The sequence below is a fragment of the Oxyura jamaicensis genome, chromosome 1 (assembly GCF_011077185.1).
Source record: "Oxyura jamaicensis isolate SHBP4307 breed ruddy duck chromosome 1, BPBGC_Ojam_1.0, whole genome shotgun sequence".
NCBI lineage: Eukaryota > Metazoa > Chordata > Aves > Anseriformes > Anatidae > Oxyura > Oxyura jamaicensis.
The window spans coordinates 86,778,593-86,791,388 of record NC_048893.1 but is presented as its reverse complement, the minus strand read 5'-3'; the positions used below and the strand labels follow the sequence as shown (position 1 = coordinate 86,791,388).

At 42.2% G+C, this 12,796-nt stretch overlaps 2 protein-coding genes across 3 annotated transcripts in view; one reads left to right on the top strand and one right to left on the bottom strand.

The window, feature by feature from the left end:
* ATG3 (autophagy related 3) overlaps window positions 1-1,858 on the bottom strand; it is a 22,733-nt gene extending 20,875 nt beyond the window's left edge. The window contains exon 1 of the mRNA XM_035314916.1: window positions 1,688-1,858. Coding sequence (XP_035170807.1) covers window positions 1,688-1,759 — 72 coding nt within the window. The 5' untranslated portion in view covers window positions 1,760-1,858. The remainder of the gene's footprint in view (window positions 1-1,687) is intronic.
* The window catches only part of SLC35A5 (solute carrier family 35 member A5), a 13,426-nt gene extending 630 nt beyond the window's left edge, over window positions 1-12,796 (top strand). The window contains exons 2-8 of one of the 2 annotated variants that reach the window (XM_035314915.1): window positions 2,134-2,136; window positions 2,277-2,428; window positions 3,200-3,298; window positions 4,564-4,697; window positions 7,409-7,476; window positions 8,783-9,680; window positions 9,715-9,984. In XM_035314915.1, coding sequence (XP_035170806.1) covers window positions 2,299-2,428; window positions 3,200-3,298; window positions 4,564-4,697; window positions 7,409-7,476; window positions 8,783-9,671 — 1,320 coding nt within the window. In that variant the 5' untranslated portion in view covers window positions 2,134-2,136; window positions 2,277-2,298 and the 3' untranslated portion in view covers window positions 9,672-9,680; window positions 9,715-9,984. Of the gene's footprint in view, window positions 1-1,942; window positions 2,002-2,133; window positions 2,137-2,276; window positions 2,429-3,199; window positions 3,299-4,563; window positions 4,698-7,408; window positions 7,477-8,782; window positions 9,681-9,714; window positions 9,985-10,737 lie in introns of those variants that run through there. The other variant, XM_035314914.1, reaches the window with a different exon arrangement.

Genomic DNA, 12,796 nt, shown 5'->3' with positions numbered 1-12,796 from the left:
AGACAGGAAACCAGATAGAATTTAATGATCCTCTCAGTCAGGACTTTGGGACTGTTTCTTAGCACCAAACAGCAGTGCAATGCATTTATATGAAGGTTTTTCGTTAAGAAACCTAATACTTGGCTGCAGCTTCAGCCTACTCAATCACTAGGAAAGCATTAAAGAAAACCAGCCACTGCTTAACTTAGTTATTCTTGACACTTAACCCTGGTGCACACTACCACCTGTGTTATATAAAGGGAAATGAGCACACCTATTTCATGAATACATCTGATACCTTTCTCTCCCATAATGTCTCTAAAGAACATTTAAGAACAATATTAAGAAAAGCAAACCGGCTGCTGTGCAGACATCATAGTATCACTCTATGCAGTTAACAAAAATCAAAGAAATCCAAACAGCTATAATTTAGCAATTTGGATTACCATTAAACCAAAAACTCCTGATAACACATTATGCAATATCACACTAGAGTCAGCTTACTATTTAAAACCTCAATATTAACTACATGCATTATGCAACATGCACAACCTTGTGCTTCTGGAATTACAGAAGGAAACATGTAAAATACCCACACTCTGTTCCCTGAGGGTAAATAGTTCACTTTTTCATCTCAAAGCATCCTGTGGTATGCAAGCTAGCATGAGACATAGTTACTCTCTGAAGGTAAGGAATGGGAGCACTTATTTCAAGCCCCTTGTAAAGGGAACATATACACGTAATGTTATCACTTCCCCCATGTGGGAGGGTCCGTGTTGTCTCCTGGCCACTAGCTGTACATCTGGTCGCACAAATTCCTCCGCTGTTCACAGTAGAATAAAGTGCCAGCTGCTCAACAACAAGCGTACGTGGTAAACATGTCACTTCACATTTCTACACCACAACTTCACTGCAGCACGCATTAGTGGTCAAACCTAGGAAGATCCACTATCCAGGCAGGATACCTCAAAGGGACAAGCTCAATTAATAGTTGTGTATCGCTGCCTTCAACCCCAAGATCTAAGCTGCAAGGTATAAGGCATATAGAAGGTCACACTATAAAACTACAGGCAGAGAGATTGATGCTGTAAATAATTACAGTAGAAATATTAAATGCAAGAATCCTAGAATTGTTAAGGTTGGAAAAGACCTCCAAGATCATCTGGTCCAACCATCACTCTGCTACCAATGTCACCCCCTAAAACAGGTCCCTGAACACCAGGGACATCTTGAACACCCCCAGGGACGGTGACTCCACCACCTCCCTGGGCAACCCGTTCCAATGCCTGACTGCTCTTCCTGAGAAGAAATATCTCATTTCCAACCTAAACCTCCCCTGGCACAACTTGAGGCGGTTCCCCCTAGTCCTATCACTAGTTATCTGAGAGAAGGGGCCGACCCCCAGCTCCCCACACCTTTCAGGTAGATGTAGAGAGCAATGAGGTCTCCCCTGAGCCTCCTCTTCCCCAGGCCAAACACCCCCAGCCGCTCCCCACAGGACTTGTGCTCCAGGCCCTTCACCAGCCTCGCAGCCCTGCCCTGGACACGCTCCAGGACCTCGATATCCTTCCTGCGGCCAGGAGCCGCGCTCTCCCCCGGACCCACCGCAGCCCCTTCCCCACCGCGGGCTCCCGCTGGGGAGGGGGGGGGGGCACGGCTCAGCACCGCCCCGTTACCGCCTCCAGCGCCCGCCCGGCCCCTGCGGCACCTTGAGCACGGGGGTGAGGTACTCGGCCACCTCCAGGGCCTTCCCCTTCACCGTGTTGATGACGCTCTGCATGCCGCCGGGCCCCCCGAGCTCAGCTCAGCCCAGCCGCCCGCCGAGCGATGGCCGCGGCGCCGCCCCCGGTCCTCCCCCCGCCACCACCGTCCCCCCGTCACGTGACCCGCTGCCATTTTCTCCCCTCCCTCTGTCCCCTCGTCGCGCCCATGACGCCGCGGACGGGGCTGGCAAAAGCGGGGCTGGACGTCCCCGCGCATGCGCGCCGCTGGGGAAGAGGCCGGGAGGGGTGACGTGACGGGGTAAGGGCAAGAGCCCCGATGGGAGGGGCGGGTGAGGTGGCAGCGCCGGGGGGGAGGGGCCCGGTGATGGGCGCTGAGGGAGCGGCGGGAGGGGTGGGGGTGATGGCGGTACCCCTGCGCCCGGCCTCGTAGCGCGTCCTTAATATAAGAGTCCGGTGAAAGCATGGCTTGCGGCGTGAGCCCCTCGTGTAAGATGGCAGCGGGCAGCCTCACCTGGTCGTACGGCTTCCTGCAGTGCCGGTTGTGATAGGGTCTTCTCGTTTCGTCGTCCGAAGGGCGCCGAGGGCAGGCAGCGGGATGGAGCTGCGGTGCTGCCGCCGCCTCGCCCCGTGCTCCAGGACCACCGCCTACACCTTCCTGCTCGGGGGAGTGTTCATTGCGCTGGGCTCCAGCCGGATCCTCCTCATGAAGTATTCTGCCAACGAAGGTACTGTCGGGCGGTGGGCGTAACGTGCCTCAGATGGGAGCGAGCGGGCGTTTCGGGCAAAGCATCCCCAGAAACCTAGCCTTAGCACCAACACCTTGTTACGTAAAGCGGCATAAATTTCGTTGGGTCTGACATAAATGTCACTGGATCCAACGTAAAGTAGCAGCTGGCGGTTGCAAGATGTCCGATCCGTGTGGGGATCGTTCCTTGCCGGTGAGGCAGCGAGTTCCTCGGGAGCTGCCTTTCAGCAAAGGCGAAACTGTTGTGCAGGCACGGGTGGTGCTGAACGTCTTGACCAACGTTTCTCAACTGGTTTAGGAAGTGGTGTGCATATTGTAACCGTCTTGCTGTAACGCTTCCCCCTTCAGCGTATATTAGCAACGTGCGCTAGCAAAGAGCACGTGTAATCCTACAAAACGCTTGTGTCCTCCTGGAAGCCTGCTCCTTGGAGGGAAAAAACAGCATCGTGCTGTCTAGGGGGAAACATTCCCTTTAGTTTTCTAAGACTGTGTTGTTCTTGAGGTCTTCCTTAAAGTTTCATTGTAAACTGAGACCGAATGAAGAAAGATTTCACCTAGGAAGGGGAACATTCGGGCAGTGGTATATCATCAAAAACTGGGTATTTATAATTGAAGTGCTGAAAGAGCCTTTTGTGTTTTGGGGGAGTAGCTGAAATTCTGACTGGAGGGGTTAAAATAGTTTCTTCTGTAATTGTGAATGCAGGAGATAGAATCTGACCGTGTACTCTCTACAATTTGCTGAATCCCACAGATAACAAATATGATTACCTTCCTACAACAGTGAACATATGTTCTGAAGTAGTGAAATTGTTCCTCTGTTTGATATTGGCGCTATGGGTTAAGAAAAAAGGTAAGTATGCAAGTTTAAAATAGCTAAGATGTACTGACTTTCTAAGATACGCTGTACTTCATTTTTTTTTTTCTTTAACTAAAAGATTCACATTTAATAGTATAGCTTAGTAACAAAGACAATTCTTGGGGCTGCTGTCTGTACAGGAAAAGCAGCGTCAGGCTTCATTGCCTTCCAGTTTTGTATTGCAGGGTATTTTTCTCATTTCTTTTTGGGCCCTTCTACAGCTTCTGTCCTGATTTAAAAAGGATGAGAAGCTAACTTAATAGCATTGCAAAGCTTTAGAGTACAGACATTTGAATTGGAGGAGGTTGTCAGGCGCAGTCAGCACGTTATTACTTGTTAAGTTGAAGTGCTAGTTTTATCCACTTACTCGTTTAACAGTCATGGCTCTGGCAAGCCACTGAAAATTGTACCCCACCATTTAACGCAGAAATACCTAAGACAGCGAATACAGTGTGCTGTCCTTTGCTTCTGCTGCCTGCATATTTTCAAGTTTGCTTTCTTCTGCTGTTTTTCTTTTGTTTTCTACCACACTTCTGAGTTTTACTGAGCTGAGTGTGTAACTAATTCAGAAGAGGATTAGATAACGTTCTATAATCTTAAATCTGTACTAACAAAGTGCTTCTTTTGTCAGCTCTAGACCAGACTAAAATTTGGCACAATCCTAAAGCACGTGTCCTGAATGCCTAAGTAAATGTCATTCTTTGTGCCTTGTCCTTTCTTTCTCCTTTCTTCCCATTTGCTCTCTTTTGACTCAGATTGTGTGTTGTATGCTACATATACTGAGTTCTGATACATTTTGTATTTCTGATGTGACTGGCCATGCTCTGGATGCTGTATGAACAGATCCCCTGTTTGAGTCATTGTTTCAGGTCTACATGTGATTAATAATCTCCCAGTAATGCTGTGGCTATTGTGTGGGGACTTCCTGGAGTGCTTTTTGGCCGTCAACAAGTGATTGATACTTGATTTTTTTGCTTCCAGTGGGTAAATACTGTCATGGGAGGTAAAGGATTGTTGCATGGTTTCTCTGGTGAAGCAAGAAGGTGAATGCGCATAGGCAATGGATTGTGCCCTAGCTATGTGTTCTGCCTTGGGTGTGCCCTCTGTGTTGCCAGAGACCTGTAGTACCTGAGTTGTTTTGCAGTCCAACAGTGTTCTTAAGAACACAACAGTGGCACCTATTCAAAAGGGTTTGGAATAGACTTGTACTAAAAGAAAATAAGAAAAACGTCTTTCCTATTAATTTGTTTGCCTTCCAGAGGGTTGTTTGGATCATCCCTTTGGATGTCTTTCCTGGAAGAATCTTTGTAATTCCATGAAATGGTCAATTCCTGCCTTTCTTTACTTCTTGGACAACTTGATTGTCTTCTATGTGCTGACCTACCTCCAGCCAGTAAGTATGCGTGTACTGAATAAGGTATCTGCTGATGTCTTAATAATGGGTAACATTGACCTTATGCTATTTACAGTTGTAACGTTGACAAGGCAAGACTTGCAGGTAAACGAATGATCTCTAGATCTTCAGCTAGACCTTCTTTTTTATTTTTTTATTTTTTCCTGCCAATGGTCCGTGTTTTACAGCTGTCAGTAGAGGAAGGTCTCCGTATTTTCTCCATCCTAAATAATTTAAGAATAGGCTGAATTACCTACGAGTGGGAGAGGTGTTTTTGTGCTTTCATTCATTTTTCTTCAACTCTGTATTTCTCTTTAAATTTATTTGCTCATCTTGCTAGTATTTGAGTTGCAATTTTCTGTGTGTCTTCTGTTGCTTTATGTACATGGCTTCACGTGTTGGCTTGTATTCTTTCCTCACCATTTCCAAAGAAAAGCAAATAAATTAACCTGCTAAAGCAGGTGAGCAATAGGGAGTGAGCAGGGAAGGAAGGAAACGGTTTGAATCTCAATATTTACATTTGTTTTTATGTTGCTGTGCATTAAATGTAGTTATGTTTAAGCACAAAGTTTAATTGCTAGTTTCTTCTACATTCAGCTTTCTGGTTGAATCTACAGATGCTCAAGATACAGTTTTGAGCTTTCTTTTCTCGTTCTAGGGTACTTTTTTGTTCACAATCTGGTTAGGTGGAAACAAATGATTAGTGCTTGCTATAGATAGGGTGGCTACACTTGTTTGACATTAAAAAACTTGTATAAATGTTTCTTCATTCTCATTCAGGCATTCTCCTCTAAAATGATGTCCTTTTAGGTGTACATTTTTGGCAGGGACAGAACAGTCTGGAGTAGGACTTGGCTGGAAAAACATATATTAAAACAACCAGAATGTTCATTTTAATTAAGTTGATGTTTTTTCCTTTGGGAAGGAAATTCAGCTAACATTTGTAATAGCAAAACCTGATAATTAAAAAGTTACACAACAGAGTTGTTTTCTTAAGCAATTTGTTTTGGCTCAAGTTGAGGTGATCTTTTGTTAAATGCACAGCTTGAATATTGCACACATGTACACGGACAAACATGCAGAACTGGTCTATCTCCCCTCAGAACCCATGCACTCTTCTAGAATTTTTGGTGTCTTTTAACTGACAGCTGAAATTGCAACATTATCATGGTAAAACAGACATAAATAATAAATGAGAACTAAATACCTTGGTAGCATACCTTGAAAGGGTACAAGACCCTGAAAGTGAAAAGGCAGAGGCAAGATGCCTGAAAGAAGGTGGCCATGCCTGGATGAGCTTTGTTTCATGTGACTTTTAAAACTATAGGGTTTGGACTATGTAATACGTGAGTGAGCAGTTGCCTGAGGTACAGAGTTGCGTTGGTGAGATCTTTTCTCTTGATGCTTCAGCAGTAACTGTGGATGCTCTTTTGTGCTCAATCTGTTACTGGTAAGACTTATTTTTAGAAACTTTGCTTCTGGCATGCAAGCTAGTAGCATGGTGATCTGTGGTTAATGTTTCTTATTTGTACTTACCTAAAGCAGAGGTCTCTTGAAGCCTCCGAGAGCAAAGCAACTCAAAATTAATTTGTTTTTAATTATTCTATTATAGATTGGTCAGGGCTTAGACTGTGAGAGAAAAAATATATGTGGAATGTTTTGCACATCATTTATACATCAGTTTTGTATCAAGCCTCTTTTTTTCCAGAGTGGTTTCTGTCAGCTCCAGATTCATCTGCTTATTCAGTGTTTTTCTTCTTTCACGATGTTCACCTAACATGATTTTTTAACTGAGTTATAATTTCACAAAGCAGAAAATTAAGTTGTGATTTCTTAGGCAGGTGTTTCTTGTGTCAGTCTTCAGCTTACTTGAGACCTTGTCATGCTGCTTCATGAGATTTATTATTCAGCAAATAGTTCCAATCTATTCTAAAAAAAAACAAAAAACAAAAACTAAGGTAATGGGAAAAGGGCATATGCTTTTTCTCTGATAAATGAGAAAGGCTCTGCTATTGCAGAATTGAGAAAATGTGGAAATGTAGGTAAGAAAGTTCAAGATAAAGTCACTTTGCACTTCTGAATCCATATAAGTTTTTGTGCAAAATTGTCTAAAAAGCAATGTCCCTCTAATGTTGAAATGGAGGAAAGAGTTCAGATGCCTATTTTTTATATGTATACGGTTTGTACAGGGTAATCCTGTCATGAAGCAGTCATGAAAATTCAAGGTGAGCATCTCTTTATGTTCTTTAATCGATAAAGCAGATGTATTTGACATGCAAAAAGTTTATTTTCTGCCCAAGTCTGAGATATCGTGGATACTACAAGCTGCCATCAGAAGCAGCCTCACCTTCCCCCTATTCTTATTTTCCTTTTGTAGCATCTTTCTCATTTGTGCTGACACAGCTGATTTTGCAGCTTAGTGGACAGCCTGGCTGGGGAACTGATCTGCCAGAAAAATAAACAGTTTTCTTTTTGGCCAAGTGCATTTCCAGCTGGATTGCTTTCCTAACACCTCTGAGCACAGCTCAGTTGAACTTAGTCTCCATGCTTTGCTTGATACTTTGAAGTGGGACTTGAATGCAATTTTAAGGGTGTGCTACTCAGGGTAATGCTTTTCAAACACCTTGCAGAGAGGGGGCAAATCAAAGTTGGTGGGCTTTCGATGTCAACATTGTGCCTGGAGTGTAACGTTGTTCCCCTTCTTTTTCTAGGCAATGGCTGTACTTTTCTCAAATTTTGTCATTATAACAACAGCTCTTCTCTTCAGGGTAGTGCTAAAGTAAGTAGTACTTATGAAGGTAAATGGAAATTTAAAACTTTATCTTTCAAGCCTTGACTAAGAGGTTATGTTGCATTCTTTCTGCGTCTGATAGGAGCCATAATACTGTTTTCTTATGGCTATACCAACTTGGAGAGGTGGCTTTGTGTTTTCTATACCAACACGTTGGAAATAATAGCTTATTAGGAGCTCCTACATGCCTACATTTGGTCACCTGTAATAGCAAACAAGTGAAATCATGATTACATACTTGTAGAATGTGAGATTTTGTGCATTAAATCTCACATTTCAAGATGAGCAGTACTTCTTTTCCAGTCTGTTGTTGTTCCTAATTGAATGTAAATGTAAGCCAATGAGAAGGAACAAGATATGTAAGAGTGAAAGACAGGTGTGTTCAGTAATATTATGCCAGCTCTGATGTGTTTCTGGTCAACTGTGTGGTTTTTAAAAGTAAATATGTATGTCTGTTCCTTCTTATTCATGTGACAAAAGCCAGTTTCTCTGTTCTGTGTGTTCTTCAACTGACTTGTACTCTTTATGGTGTGGTTTAGATTCAGAAAAGACTAGCAGCGAAATGGATATTAGCTTTCATACTCCATCTAACAGGTTACTTGTGTTGAACTTTGAACAAAGATGCCTTTTCTGCAGGTATTAATATTACAGAAGAGTATCTGATAGTCTGACCAAAATGCTTTTTCTCAGTTCTGTAGTTTTACATCTCAAGATGTCACCGTTTGCTTAATCTTCCAAAATTCTGATTTATTTTTTTTCACACAACAAACAAGCTTTGCTTGAGTGAAAAAGTATAAAATAGCTGAGACTGTTAGCTCTTCTAAATTACATTCCTATCATCATAAAATATTAGGAAGGTGTACAGAATTATGGGGGAAAAGTGAAATGTTGTGGAGGTTTACCAGAGAAAGAATTATTTGAATGTCTGACTTTCTTTGAATTCATCAAACCTGTGTTCTGTGTTCACGGAGACAATAGTTGCTTTTAGTTCTCAGGTGTTTGGCATCTAGAATCAACATCTTGAAAGACTTTCCTTGAATTATCTCTGCGCTTTGTGTGTTCTCCCTTTTGTGTTTCTGTGGTCACCAGGCTGGAGGCTACTTGCCACAGAAAAGAACCCTACATTTTGGCATTTCCCTGTCAATTATGAAAACCCAAGATGTTTCTTTGTACTTGCCTACGTCTCTTTACCTGTGGCATGATGCATTTTGTTTGTTTTTTAGACCTTGTTCTTGTATCGTGCAATTTGTGCCACTGTGTTTCTAAAGTTGGTGGCTTTTTTGTCTGCTCCTAGGCGAAAACTCTCTTGGGTGCAGTGGGCATCTCTGGTCATCTTATTCCTGTCCATCGTTGCCCTGACGCTGGGAACTGGAGGCCATCAGCAAAGCTTGGCTGTACACGGATTCCATCACAATATGTTTTTCAGTCCATCTAACCACTGCCTTCTTTATACTGGACCTGAGGAAATGTGTGTTGAAAAGGGCAACTGTGGAGCACCAAGCTTCCTTCCCAGCTTCCAGTGGAACGTCACCAGTACCATGGCAGGAGCGCTGAAACCTCTCCGCCTCAGTCTGGGACATTTGCTTATTCTAGTGCAGTGTTTCATTTCTGCCCTGGCTAACATCTACAACGAAAAGATCTTGAAAGATGGGGACCAGCTTGCTGAAAGCATCTTCACGCAGAACAGCAAACTGTATGCCTTCGGGGTGCTGTTCAATGGGCTGATGCTGGGTCTGCAGGCTAAGGACCGGAGGCAGATAGGGAACTGCGGCTTCTTTTATGGGCACAACATCTTCTCAGTGGCTCTTATATTTGTCACAGCTTTCCTGGGGCTGTCCGTAGCCTTCATCTTGAAGTTCCGAGACAATATGTTCCATGTTATGACTGCTCAGATCACCACTGTCATCATCACCACAGTGTCTTTCATCATCTTTGACTTCAGGCCTTCTTTAGAATTCTTTTTGGAAGCTCCTGTAGTGCTTCTCTCCATATTCATCTATAATGCCAGTAAACCAAGAGGCCTGGAATTTGCCACTCTGCGGGAAAGGGGCAAGCTCTTCAAAGGAGACACGTGGGAGAGGTCAAGTGGGGTAAGGCTTTTCAGTACTCCTCTTCTGTGGTTTCTCCTTTGTTCCACCTCCATTTCCACCATGGCATATTTGGAAGATTTGTTTTGTGTGTGACCAGACTCATTCCTCAACTCAAACACCAAAGCTCACTATTTGTTAAATCTTTAAAATTGATGGGAAAATATTTTGCGTATTCCACTTTTTAAATTCACGAAACTCAGGTAAGTGTTGCTTTTCTGTCGTGACTGCAGACAGTGCTGTGAGCAACTTTAACTTTATACAAATCCTCTCCTGTGACTTGTTTGACCAGATAATATTTGTCCCCTGGCCCTGGGCATACGGAAGTTGGAACTGATGCCTGGGAACTAACTGTATTTAAGTAGAACTGGTAAATCTTTGTGTAGCTGAGCCCATATCATGAAGAAATCAATATATTTGTTAAGATTCTTTATACTGTAACAGTCAAAAGATATCTGAAGACATTTTTAACACATTTTTTTCACACACAACATTTTCTGCAGGTCCTTTTCTGTGTTTTTTTTTTTTTTTTCTTTTGCGCTAATTTGAATAGTAATGTAGACAACTAGAACATGGCACAGAGGGCTTGCCCTTAGGCTCAGCTTTAGTCTCGGCTCATTTAATTGACCTGAGAAATTAGTCAGTGGGAAGGAGCTAATGTCTGTATGTTCTACATGTACAGATCTGCTCTGTTACGCATGATGCAACCAGCAGAGAGTGCTGTCTCCGTTTAATTCTAGAAAAAAATAAAGTTGGAAGAGATGTTTCCTAGAACTTCTACATGGTGCCCTGTTAGATTGTTGTTTAACAAGCAGTAAATAATACAGTTGTATTTTTTGGTCTAGCTGGCATTATCTATTTTAGCATTTACAATTGAGCATCTGTGGTAAAAACAGAGCGCTGTGTGAGCAAGTTTCCTAATGAATGGATAGGCTACAAGCTGTTTAGAGACTAAGTCACTAAAAAGTATTAAAGATGAACATGTTCTTTATGACCATGTATATGTTAGAGGAAGATTTTAACATACTGGTAAGACATGTAAATTACTAGGTGTTAATATCACAGAGATACCTTAAATAAACTTTCTTCTTGTCTTTCTCTCTTTCTCTGTATTAATAACAAGATAACTTTTGCTCACATTGTTCTCTTCTCATTCCTGTAGGATGGAGAAGAGTTTGAGAGACTGAACAAACCAAGCAGTGACATTGATACGGATGAAGATTCGCTCTAGCATGGAGCTGGCTACGAGGAATGCTATTACTCATAGTGAGAGAATGTTAATGTTTCCTTAACATAGCGAAGGGTCCTTTTTTCCCATTTGCAGAACAATTGAGACTACTTTGGGCCTGGATGTCGGAGATGGATGAGGAAAACATTCAAGCTCTTAATTTGAGCCATTTGTTTTTGAGAGCTGTTTTCCCTCTTCCCATCTGTGCAAATTAGGAGTTCAAAATCTGCTGAAATAAACAAAGTTTATACCTGCAGTGAACAAGAAGAGGCTTGGACCCTGGACTCAGTTGTCTGGGTGACATGCTGCATTGGAGGGCAGTCCTGGACTCTAACCATATGTCTTTCATCACTTTAGTTGACTGTCCTGAGTCACTGCAAGTTCCTGTATGAATTCCTTGGTTAGCAAAGCAGAGGTGATAAAACTTGTCCATGTTGCAGAAGTGATATAAGGGTTGATTGGCTTCTTCCAGTGTAAAAATGCTTCATTAAGTTTTCTTTTCAGGGCTTAAGATATTACTAATAACCTCATAAATAAGAGGTGTTTTGACTATTTTACTGTATTTTGGTGATTCACATTGAAATATCCCTAGCTGAGTGAAAGAGCCCCCCGAACCAATCTCATCAAACCTTGACGTGAGAATGTATAATAATCAGATAACTTGTCTGAAGGATCAACATATTCTTAATCCAGCAGAATCTTTTTCAGTTTGAATGGTCTTAATTCTGTTTTCATTCCTGTTTTACACCAGTGTAACTCTGTACTGGCTCCTGTGGAGTCCTTTTTGATTCTTTGATGTGGCTGAAGTAGATTTCACTGACTTCAGCCACTAGCTCTCTCACATTTCCAGTATGAGACTGTTGTGTGCCTGTCTCCTGATGTCTGGGGGAACTGAAATTTGGAATGCCTTTGTCGAAAATAGTGGATTTTATTTGCAACTTATGTGGCTTAACTTTGAAAGATCCTGAATAAAACAAAAGTGTGTTATTTGGTATGAATGTATCATAGGGTCTTTATTGCATTTTGAACGGGTATGTGGAGACGCTGACTTTGCACTGGGGCCACTATCTCAAAAAGGATGTTACGTAGCTGCAACGATGCCCTGCAATATCTGGAACACTGAGCAGGAGGGTGCAGGTGTTAATACAATTTGTTGTTGCTCTGGCAACTCAGACTGATAAGTTTGCATTCATTTTTGTAGAGAGCAAAATCATTTTGCAAAACGTCAGACACGGTGATCTCAGAATCATTGTGGAGGAGTCTGCTGGATTGTATTTTCAGTGAGATGAAAAATGGGTTCAGAGTAATTCAAGGAATTTTAAAAATGGAAGGATGAAGGGAACAGTCAAAAACAAGACTTTGATAATGGAAAGATAGCTGTCAAAGGAATTCTTAATGAAGGTATGCAATGAGTTCAGTGTCAGCCTCATACCCCAGTGTAGCTTAATCAATTACTGATGCATTTCTCTGTGGACTGAAGACAGTTCTGCCTTTGTTCCCCTCTGCCACCCTTTTTCCAGGCTCTGTGTGCTTACTTACACAACTGTCTTGGTGGCTCATTGCTATATTAATTAACATACCTCCTGTCGTTGATCCATCAAGCAGGGCAGCCTGTTTCCAGTTGTGGCCGATGACTGTCAAGTTATAAACCATGCATGTGAAATTCTTATTCTGATTTCTTACATCTTTTTTTCCAGGAGTATGATCTTTTTCTAGCATGTATGAAGAATTACACAAAGTGAAATTACTGCTGTGGTTTGTTTATATGAGCTAACCTTCTAAATATGTTGAGCTGAAAAATGTTTTACAGCTGATCTTGTGCTAGCATAGTAGCTCATTTTATCAAAAGGAATCTTAGCTGTTTGGATTTGTACAGAATGAATAACAAAGCATATTTGAATGTAAATTCCAGAAACATGAGTTTTGTTGGTGTGTAATATTCTATTTTGGGAAACAAAACTTCAATGCAAAAAAAAAAGCTCAAACTGTTCAA